At 36.8% G+C, this 11730-nt stretch overlaps 1 protein-coding gene across 2 annotated transcripts; it reads right to left on the minus strand.

Annotated features, from left to right (window-relative positions):
• Window positions 1-3847: 3847 nt before the first annotated feature.
• On the minus strand, window positions 3848-11355 carry spint2 (serine peptidase inhibitor, Kunitz type, 2). 2 transcript variants are annotated; one of them, XM_079387069.1, is made up of 9 exons: window positions 10667-11319; window positions 9379-9549; window positions 6725-6793; window positions 6063-6104; window positions 5804-5959; window positions 5661-5723; window positions 5356-5526; window positions 5227-5265; window positions 3848-4650 (listed from the first exon to the last, which is right to left on the minus strand). In XM_079387069.1, exons 1-9 carry the CDS (start codon window positions 11061-11063, stop codon window positions 4472-4474), a joined length of 1287 nt encoding a protein of 428 aa, XP_079243195.1. In that variant the 5' UTR covers window positions 11064-11319; the 3' UTR covers window positions 3848-4471. The 2 variants fall into 2 exon arrangements, with proteins under 2 accessions (XP_079243195.1, XP_079243196.1); XM_079387070.1 differs by lacking the exon at window positions 5804-5959 and having other exon boundaries at window positions 10667-11355.
• Between the last annotated feature and the right edge of the window lie 375 nt (window positions 11356-11730).

Here is an 11730-nt window from a genome sequence, read left to right on the forward strand (position 1 = left end):
AAGCCACTCTTTAGAATTCTAAGTATGTCATTACTAGTGTGGGGTACAGAAACTCTGTTATTAGTTTTTGTTATTAGCATTAAATTATTGTAGTTGGGTGAGGTGGCTACAGTTTTATTGTTAACTTCTGTAAATTTGTTGTGTTTTGTATTTAGTTATATTTATATATTTATTTATATATATATATACTTTCAACTTTTAATATATTGTTAGATTTTTTTAATTCTTTTTTTCTCCCATAAATAAAGTTCTTTAATGTCATCCATTTTTTTGGCTCTTTTTTTTCTTTTAAAGTATTGGTTTAGGCATCGCTTTTGTAAAAACCCAAACGATACCCAACCCTAATTATTACATACAATATCAAACCAAGTGCCACAAAAAAATCTGTTAAAACTGTTCTCTTGATGATTCACAATCGTAGGCCCACAGTCCTACAGTAATGATCTATATCATGAGCGGTCAGGTTGGATTTGGCAGGAAATTTCCAACACAATCTCATGGCACTTTGTAACCATTTACAATTTGCGAATTGGTGGTGACTTCTTCATCCTAGAGTGTATACCGTGTTGGCACAGGGTTCACTTGTTTGCATGCCTTTCGCCATTGGCTCCAGGGCATTGTGAGGGGCAATATTGACTGCGTTCATGTCCTCCACCAGACAATCGAGCCACTGCTTTTTCGACTGACAATCTCCGCAACTTGCTGCCATTTGAGCTGCGGTGACCTGGGCGCAGGCATCGGAGAGGCTCCTGATGAGCAAACCGAGATATTTAAAATTGGTGACCTTGTTTAGTGGTCATCACTCTATGTACTCAGTCTTCTTGATGTTGAGGCACAATCTGTGCATGTCCAACCACTGGGTTTTGTCAGCTTGGAAGATATCGAATAGAAGTGACCAGGGCCATCGGCGCCGATAGCCTAGTGGGCAGTGCATCGACATATAACGTCATTGCCTTACCAGCATCCCGAGTTCGAATCCCAGCTCGAAGATCTTAATCCCGATCCCACCCCCCCAACCCGTCTCTCTTCCACTTCACTTCCTGTCTGCGCTCCACTGTCGTATAAACACAAACCACCAAAAAGAATCTTAAAAAAAAGTGACCAGGGCTGAAGTACCTGAATATCCTAATCCTGAATATCAGTCTGTCCATGCAAAGGATGAACAGGAGTGGAGAGAGGATGGATCCCTGGTGCACACCGATGGTGATCGGGAACAATTTGGACAGGCCGACGAGGCATTGGACGATGCTGGTGGTGTTGGTATAGAGGATATGGACTCTTTTGGAGTGCTGTGAGAGTGGAGGGAATGCCAAATAAGGTCCCAGGGCACGTGAATGTCAACGAATGCCTTCTCGAGGTCCAGGAAGGACATGTGTACTGGTTGGTTCTTCTCCCTTTGCCTCTCCAGCAGCAGCCTGACGGTGTGGATCGCATCAGTAGTCCTGCTTCCTCTAACAAATCCACACTGATTGAAACTGATGGAGATGATCTTCCGGAGACAGGCATCGATTATGCTATTCCGTATAAATTCCTATGATCTCATTAGTTTGATTTTGTACGACTTGCTTACGCCTCAGTCACAGTTATGCTTAGGGGTGGGGTTAGAGGTGCACCTTCATGCTTTTCCTCTTCATTTTCATATTCATATGAAATCACCACCATAAAAATGTTTACTGTGAGATCTGTTGGAGATTTTAGGTGTACGTCAAGTCCATAAACAGAGAAAAGAATGTCCTGCTACTGTGGCAGCAGGTACAGTATTTACTTGCTCGCTCAATTGACGTGTTTTTCAGACATATCTCTTGCTTTCTTCTTAATGTCAGTAGGCCATGATGCCCCAAATGTTCTTCTTCTTCTGAGCAGAACAACATAAGAGCAATACAACACAGTATGAAAAAGAATGCAAACTTTAAAGCTGCTGGTTTGAAGCTTTCCGCGCGAAAGTGGAATCGATTTACAAACCAGCAGCTTTAAAGTTTGCATTCTTCTTTATGATGTATTGCTCTTCTGTTGGTTACACAATCAGATGCTCTCTAGAATAAAAACGTCCCTCCATCTTTGAACAGTTACTTGCAGACAAAAGTTAATGCGTTTTTTGCAATCTGTTTAGAAATGTCTTTAAACTCTCAATAACTTGACTCAGGATGATTGTGTGCTTGGGTGCATTTGGAAGCTTGGCGCTCTCACATTCATGGAATGCCGAGCATCTCTGCAGTTAGTCAGGCAGCTGGTGTGATGGGTGAGGAGGGAGTGGAGGAGAAAGGAGGGGTGTCACACTAAATAAGCACAATTACACTTATGCGGGATGGAAACCAGATGACCACGGGCACTGACAACATGCAGGGGTTACACAGGCCAAGGCTCAGTTACACTCTCAAATACAAAGGGCCCTTACAACATCCTGGAGCCTCGCAGTAGACGGATGGGGCTCTGTAAACATGCTGCGTTTCCCACACTGCACTTTCGTGATCTAAGTGTGAGCCATGCCCCCCTCGTTCCTCCCACTTTCTCAGGTTTTCTAAAACACCTCCATGAAGACCTTTTGAGTTATTTCTTTCAGTGTGAATTGCATCGATCCCAGCCCAGTCAGTTTGTTCCTGGTAAACTTGTAATGCTTGACACAAAGACTTTGTAGTAAGCTGGCCATGTTAGTCAAACATTTTGTAATGCTCTCCTGCCTTCCTTTTTTGCCTGTTCTGTGTGAGTGGAGGGGGTGATTTTACATGACTGGGAAATGAGCTAATCGCTCAGTCTTTATGACCTAATTTCAGAGCTCCGTGCTTACTGAGACAAAGACAGAACCTACATTCCAAATGCTGTTCGGTGTGTGAGACTTGCTCTTAACAGATTATAAATGGTGTTCACTGTGCCCATACCCCATGCAGCAAAAACGGTTTAGAAATATGATAGAACGGTCATTTAAACACAATCTTAGTTAAAGATGGATTTTGTTTTACTAGATTCTAAGGGAGTTTATTCCTTTTCTCACAAATGCTAATTTCTGTGATTCTTTATTAACAGTTTTCATTCAGAGTAAAAGACTGACTTGAGAATCTAAAACACACTTTCATGATTGGAGTGTGGTACATGTGACATTAATTAAAACAAGACCAAAATAATACAGAACTGACTTTGCATTTCCTTGTATTCCAAAAAACTTTTGCCAACATCAAATCCACCATCGCCCCCTAGTGGCTATTAAGATGTGAATTTGAATGACAACTGGAGAAAACTTTTTTGCTCTAACAAATGTTTATGTACCTAATCAGAAATAGACTATCTATCTTTTTCTATTTTCCATTTTAAAATGTTATTTATTGTGATAGCAAAGCCAAATTTTCAATAGCCATCATTCCATGATGCTTCAGAAATTCTTCATTTAATATTTTAAGCATTATTTAAACCGTAAAATAAAAAATAAAAAAAAACAAGGAAAAACAAAACAATTCAGGAAACAGGTGAAATGGAAAAGGTAACGTGCATAAAACCATGTAAAACTTTACAGCATATAACACACAGGACAACCTGCCCCTAACATTCATGAAAAATCCCTCGGTCATGACCTTCCGGGTATAATCTACCCTCATTATATAGTTAACTCTTGCTCTAATGGTTTAATTGCATTCACTTATTTACCCAAGAGTTATAATGACAGTGGAATTTTAGCTTGAGTGGTGAAACCCAAAATTATCCTAATTTCTGACAGAGATGGTGTTTGAAACCAACAGGCAATGTTGGATTTAAAAAAAATATACTGACTTCCTCGTGTGACTAGCACCGGTCTGCCCTATTGCTTCTTGACATGCTTGCATATCAACAAATCAGTACTTGGAAAAAGAAACCGGACTGAATAGATTACCTTTATTATTGAAGATTTCAAAATAACAATGCTGTTTAAAAAAAAAAAGGTATAGGTTGATATGAATTAAACAGATATAGGTCACAGTTTCAGGCCATTCATTAGTGAGAAAAGAGTCATCAAAAGTCTGCAGTTGCTACTACAGGATAATATAAATATATATCATTTTCTGTTATGGTGTATTTTATTTTCTCATATCTACTGATTTTTTTATATGCTTATATTCAAAGAACAAGGCTATGGACTGTAGCAATGATTTAATGACTTAAATAGAATCAGTCTCACTAAAAATGTGCCATGAGTGTTATAAGCCTTTAAAAATCAACTCAATCAATCAATTATTTTACTTCTACTATGCTGGATTATAACCATATAAAGTGACAGATGACAAAGAAGGTAATAGAAGTATTTCACCTAACTCACCAAATCTTAGTGCAACATATCCCACTTTTACAGTTAAAAGATTGTATAGAATATCTTATTTAAACAATAATGAACATACATTTTTTTTCTTAACTTGGAACTTTAATGGAACTTAGTAGTTTTAATTCAGCTGAACGTTGGAGTGTCATGAGATGGATCTTCATACCAGACACTAAAAGGCCTCTGGCTTTAGCTTGAGTCTTCTTTGGGCAGCTTCTCATAGGACACCTGCTCCTCTGTAGGCAGTAACTCCTCCTTATCATCCAATATGAAGAGACTCCTGTGAGAGTTTCTGCGCACTGCGATCAGGATCAAACCTACCAGAAGTAGGGCAGACATGATGGCCAGGGTGGCCACGAGGAAGAAGGCTGCGAGTGAAAGACACAAGACATGGTAAATTTTGTCTCTCACAAAAAAAAAAAAATTCCAATAAATTCTCAAGGCTGCATTTATTGGATCAAAAATAGAATAAAAACAGTAATACTGTCGCACGATCTTTCAGAAATCAGCTGCTCAAGAAACATTTGAAACAAACAGTTCAGCTGTTGAATATTTTTGTGCAAAACATGATGCATTTATTTTCTGGATTTTTGATGAATAAAAAGTTCAAAAGAACAGCATTTATTTAAAATAAAAATCATTTCTAAATAAATATCTTTACTGTCACATTTTTAATTAATTTAATGTGTTCTTGCAAAATAAAAATAAGCTAGTTTCTTTAATTTGAACTGACCCCAAACTGTTGAACTTTTGGAAACAAGTGTAGGTATAAAAATTATAAGTACTTAATATATATAAATTATATTTTATAACTGGATGGATGTTTATTTGGTGTTTTAACACCATGTCAGCTTCCTTGGGTATTTTCATGTCGAAAAGGAGTTAAAGCAAAGTACAAAGAGCAATTAATTTTAATACATATAATGCATTTAACAATGCCTTACCTGGAGTCCAGCGGCTACGTGTGTGGCCATCGAAACGGCCTATAGAAAAAGAAATACAACAACATAAGCTACCAGCAAAACAAAGACACATACCTAAAACCGGAAGGAGAATTCCTGTTGTCCTCTTACCGTCTTTCCCGGAGCAAGCTGCCATGCACTCTTCTTCACTGCTGTAGCGGTTTAGGTTTCCCTGGCAGCCTCCATAGATGAAGCTCTTACAAGACTGAGTGCTGGGTTCAAAGTAAAACATCTGGAAGGCTGCACGGCATGGGCCAGAGTCGGATGGTGCAGCACAGGTTTCTGTATTAAGTTAAAGGATAAAGAAAGTTTGGTTATATTGTATAAACATTCACTATTCCATTATTGGCGATATGTTTGAAATGAAGCAATTCATGACAGCCGATATAGAATCTGGCAGTTTCTTAGCATTTTACCTTCAAAGCTCTTAGGAAAATCGGGAATGACAGGGTCCTTCTTGTTGCTGGGAATGACCTTCACTGTGATGCAAAACACGCAGACTTATAATTTCATAGTGATTTATAGCAATCGGAAAATGAACAGTCACACACAATAGTACCTGTGCAGGTTGTCATGCATGATTGTTCATTTTCATAATTGTTCTGGTTTCCACCACAACCTCCAAAGGTGAATAGTTGACAAGTGCCATTATTGTAGTAATAGCGTCTAAATAAGGCTCTGCAGTGTCCGGTCTGTGCGGGAGCCAGACACTTCGCTGATATGATAGGAAGACGACATTATAACCAATAGTACAACTGTGCTCTGCTTAAATCTAAAATCTATTATAAAAAAAAAAAAAAAAAAAAAAGCTATAATACCTTGGAATTCCTCTGATGTCATTTCAGGAAGAGATTCAACATCTGAGGAGAGAGATACAGAATTGTGTTTATCTGTCACAAGAACCTGGTAAAATGGTACTAAAGTAGTGCTGTCAAACGATTAATCACATTCAAAATAAAAGTTTTTCTTTATATAATATATGTGTGTGTACTGTGTTTATTAATTATGCACATATAAATATACACACACACACACACACACACGTATATATTTAAGAAAAAAATATGTTTATAGTTTAAATATATGTATATAATATAAATTTTATACATATATATTTATACACGTAAATGTATAAATGTAAATATTTTCAATGTATATACACTGTATGTGTGTATTTATATATACATAATAAATATACACAGTACAAACACATTATATAAACAAAAACTTTTATTTTGGATATGATTAATTGCGATTAATTGTTTGAAAGCACTAAAGACAAAATACTCTTTAAATTCATTACAAAAGGATAAATTGTATTAACTATTATTAGTTGAGCATGGTTGTTGGAAGCTTTGACACAAGTAGAGCTAACGATTTACTATTTACAAAATATTCAGTCAGTTAAGCATCACTCTTCAGCAGTGTCATAACCGGTCTCACTGGGACATCTTGATAACAGATAGACAGATTTGATTACCAATGTTGTTTTCAGGTACAGACATTCTGCTGCGATGAGCGACGGAAGGAGAGTCCTCGGGCACAGCAACTGAAGAGAGCAGAGAGACACTTTAAATTATTATACTGTGTGGATATAACTATAGAGTTCTGAACAAGAGACACACACTACCATTTAAAAGTTGGTACCCCTTGTGTTTGTTTTTAAATGTTTTCAAACCAATCCTACATTTATTTGATTAAAAAAAATACAGTACAAACAGTAATATTGTGAAATATTATTACAATTTATTTTAACATATTATATTACATTTTCAGCAGTCATTACTCCAGTCTTCAGTGTCACATGATCCTTTAAAATCATTTTAATATTCTAATTTGGAGCCTAAGAAACATCTCTTGTTATCAATGTTAAAAACAGTTGTGCTGCTTAATAGTTTGTGTGGATTTTTTTTTTTTTAATATAAAGCTCAGAAATCACATTTGATCAGTTGAATGCAAAAAAAGTATTAATGTCTTTAAAAAAAATAAACTTATCTTACACTACCATTCAAAATCTGGGGTCAGTAATTCAGTAAGTAAATACCAGTAAAAAACTTTTCCATGTTTTCTAAGGAAAATGAACAGTAAAGAATGTTCTATAAAAAAAAAATATAGTCCCACGGACACGGTTGCACAGTTTGTAACACACCCTCACACAAACACACCAGCCCACACACACACACAATAACGTTGCATAACACAAAACAGTCCAGAGTGTTGTAAATAAAATCCTTCATATGATTTCCTGATGACAATGATAGGATTTTGCCTAAGCGTCTCTATTGGAAGCAGATGGCATCTTTTTCCATTTAAACATCATCTCATTTCATAAAACTGGTAATTCCACGGATCACAAAGGGTCATACGGATACAGCAGGCACAAAGCACATTGACCCCTTAAAGAAAACTAAAAATCTTTCCTCTTTCCTCCTCAGTCTAAATCTATCACGTTTAAATGGAATGCTTGAGAGGAAAGAGGTAAAAGAAAAACAGTGACAGCTAATGTGTTTGTCATGCCTTTGTCAAGGACAGGTAATCCATCTGTATAGAGGTCACCAAACCGGTTATTCAACAACCCAGAGTAAGATGAAACCAATTTGTTAAGACATTCAGCATAAGCCCACTGAATCTCACTGAAGTTATCCAAACTGTAGAAAAGAAGAACTAACTGACTTTGACTGAAGTAGTTTTGATTTCAGCCCATAAAATTAAGCTTTGAGAATTTGCTAAGAGTAATGTAATAAAACAGGCCGCATGTCAAGTTACCTGGCTGAACTCGACTACAAACTCTAAGTGGAAATCAACTCAACACCATTCAAAAATAGCAGGATGTGAACCAACAGACTGACCATACCGAGCACACAGCCAACCACAAACTACAATGTGGGTACTGGATTCGTGCCCACTTTCACTGGAGAAAGGCTGTAATAAAAGTTGTATGGTTTTCCAAAGCTCATATTTTGGTCTCTTTTTCTAAACCTCTGTTTTCATCACCACAGACATGTCAGATCGTAGACTGATATGCTCTAAATATCTTTCCAAGTGACTTTTACAGTGATTGTAATGGGCCTCACATACCAGTATGCATGCGATTTCAGATTTAAACCCAAAATCCTCAATAAAACACAATGTTTTTCTTTCAGTACACTAAATTTATCTGCATTTCCTCTGGGTGCCCAATGTAAACCAATGCAAACATTAAATAAGATGCAAATGGCAGCTGGCCTCAAATCCAGGATGTGTTTATTGATTTGCATTTTATTTTGCCACATTTCTTGCATACTACATCCTAACTAGGCTGCTGACACACTGTGTGGAGCATAAATATAGTGATCCAAAATGCTCCATTCATGAGAGTAAAGTATGTTAATCCTTTGAGTCATATTATACAATTATCAGCTGTGTGCTGCAACAAATCTAATAAAAATCCTCAACTTAAAACCACACCTTACAGTAGATTCTTTTTGTCTGTCATCAAGTGCTCTGTTTTTGTCACTGCACATGTACAGACGTCTCAGCTGTAATGCCCAAACATTAAAAAAGGGCTTAACGCAAAAGCTTAGCTCTAAAGCAGGAAGTCCAAATCAGTAAATAACAGGTAAATTAATTAAAAGAATAGAAGGGCACATTAAATTTATAAAAAGTTCAACAGTAAAGGTTTCCCATTTCAAGTCAACTTTCTATTCATCAAAGAATCCTGAAAATGATGCATCACAGTTTCCACAAAAATATTAATCAGCACAACTGTTTTCAACATTGATAATAAGAAATGTTTCTTGAACTGCAAATCAGAATATTAGAATGAATTTTGAAGGATCATGTGACACTGAAGTCTGGAATAATGGCTGCGGAAAATTCAGCTTTGTATTAAAGGAATAAATTACTTTTTTAAATATATTCAGATAGAAAACAGGTATTTTGGTGGGCGTAAGAACCCTCACAATCATTAAATAAACCTTACCAACCCCAAACTTTTGAACTATTGCTATAAAAGCAGATCAGCAGGTCAATATCTCAAAGTATTTCCCTCACAATTATAAATCTAGTAACATTAGGGTCAATGAACCTATTACACAATAAAGGTTTGCATAAAACTGAAATGTTAACATTCACTAAATATTGTGTGGTATTTACCTGTCACCCCACTACAGGAAGCCTCACATTCCTCCCGGGAGATAAAGTTGTTATTGTTGCCTCCACAGCCACCAAAGATGAACTGCTTACAGGTCTGATTGGTGACATCATAATAAAATCGTGGAAAGGCAGCGCGGCAATTTCCCACCACACTTGGAAGATGGCAGTGATCTGATAAGACAGAAGAAAAGGAGTAGTCTTAATATAGTGTACATGTGTTGAATGTCCTAAATACTTTTCTCTGATTTGAACTGGCAGTGCATTTGGTCATGATACTACTGCAGACCTCAGATCTCTCGTTGTAACATATTACTGTGGTACACAAATTAAAATGTCATTCAGGTATGGGAACATGTGACTTTACCTTCCCTTCTGCAGTTTAAGTCTTTTGTTTAAAGTACTGGCTTGTAAAACCTGAAGTACAGGTTGCTCAGGTCAGTGGACAACAAAGCTGCACCTCTACCTGGAAAAGGGGGAGGGTCTCTATACAGCATTTTCTCTTTTTTCTGTTTTTGGCATTACGTTTATTTCAAACTATTTAAGATCATAGATAATTATTAACAGTTTCTCAGAACAAACATTATAATAATATTACTTATCAACCTCATGTATATTCCATGAAATGCTGAACTTCCCTTTTATTGTTGTTTAAATACATATAACATATGGACAAGCAAGTTACAACATGAACTAATAATACAACAATAATACTTATTTGTATTTACTTATTTTTATATATATTTTTTTTTTGGTGAATCAGGAATGTTGTTACAAATAATTTTAATGTACACTGTTAGTTGAGGGAATAAGCCTTCATGAAAAACTTAAATGTCAAATTTACATCGGCATTTGTAGTTTAGCATAATTCTTTATTATTATGCCTTTTAAAAAGGCTATTTCGTTTTAAAATATTTTTCATATTTGAAAAAAAAAAGTTGAAGTCCATGTGATGCAACAAACACAAATTTATAGTAGCTAAGAAAGCTATAAAACCGACTGTGTATGGGTCAATACTTTTTTTTTTTATTACATATTTTGCCCTTTTTATGACAAGGTACAGTTTGTTGAGGTCAAGTGTAACAATATCTTAAACATTTGGTAAATATGTTCTGAAAATAAGTTTGGTACACTCACTAGTATTCAGCCTACTTTGTTTTTTATTTATTTTTTCACCCAATTTTTATTACATAGGTTGTTCCACAGACAACATTTACATTTTACATATGGGAACTTTCCAGTTTTCAGTACATTCTGGCATTTGTTTTAAGAATAATTACAGTAGGCCTACCTGTGCTGTTAACAGAGCGAGCCTCGGCTTCGTTTTGGGGTTCTTGATCAGGGCTATCCAGGATCCTGCGATACACCTTAAACTGTGTGCTCTCGGTCAAAACACACACGTCTTTGCCATCTTTCACACAGCTGACCAGAAAGCACTCTGGCCTGCCGTCGTCAGCCGGAGTCCCGATCAAAGCGAGCTGGCAGTCGTCTCTCTCACAGCAAGCACTCTGACACTGCTCTGCGTCCGTGATCTCCGGCAGGTGAGCCAGGTAAGCCGCGCCGTTATCAAGCGAGCTGATATCCAGACCCTGCTCGAGCTCCGTGCCCGGGTCCCACTTACACGCGTTTAGAACCGACAGACAAAAGAGAAACCCTACGATAGAGGCAGTGAAACACACCTGAGCCATTCTTCACTTCCCGTGTACCTGTTCTAACTCTTTTCGGTTATGACTGATGGTCGACTCGAATAAAGTTAACTCTATGACCACGCCTTTGTAAACGAACCTATATAGCTCGTGTATGCAGACGCAGCAGGTGTGCGTCTCCTCTCCTGTTAAATAAGGCAACAAACAACTTCCTCTTACGTGACGTCACTATTTATCTTTCACTAGATCCTCACACCGCAGAACAGGTGTTGTGTAATATTCGGGAAAACTGTTCCAGTGGGTGGTGTTTACGTGAATAGTCATTAGTTGCCCTGTTGTGGGCGTGTCCTTGAACTGAAAATATTGCATGCTCCTCAAATAGCCACGTGTTTAATGGATTATTTCGAAAAGGTAATGAAGTATCAGTGTTCAGCATTAAAGCATTAACTGCAACAGTGTCAAAACAATACATAGTTTGTGTAATATGATAAATCTTTTGATTGATTACAAGAATACAGCAAAACAAACCATAAGTGAATAACTCATGCTAACCTAGGCTAATATAGTTTTTGTTTTTGACAGTTTTTATACATTTAATTTGTGGGGCTTTAATATATTTATTTATTTGAATAGATTAGTTGTGACTCAGTAGTCATTGTGTGAGACCCTAAAGTATGTGCACATTTTGGGTATTGTGATTTTGGAAGAA

The sequence above is a fragment of the Barbus barbus genome, assembly GCF_936440315.1.
Source record: "Barbus barbus genome assembly, chromosome: 31".
NCBI lineage: Eukaryota > Metazoa > Chordata > Actinopteri > Cypriniformes > Cyprinidae > Barbus > Barbus barbus.

Bases quoted from the DNA above. Each gene is read 5' to 3' on its own strand.
- spint2 (XM_079387069.1), bottom strand. From the start codon at position 11,063: ATGGCTCAGGTGTGTTTCACTGCCTCTATCGTAGGGTTTCTCTTTTGT. The intron at 6,105-6,724 runs GTAATCAAATCT...CTCTCTCCTCAG, and splicing joins TGTACCTGAAAACAACATTG to ATGTTGAATCTCTTCCTGAA. The intron at 4,651-5,226 runs GTAAGGCATTGT...TTTCACTCGCAG, and splicing joins ACGTAGCCGCTGGACTCCAG to CCTTCTTCCTCGTGGCCACC.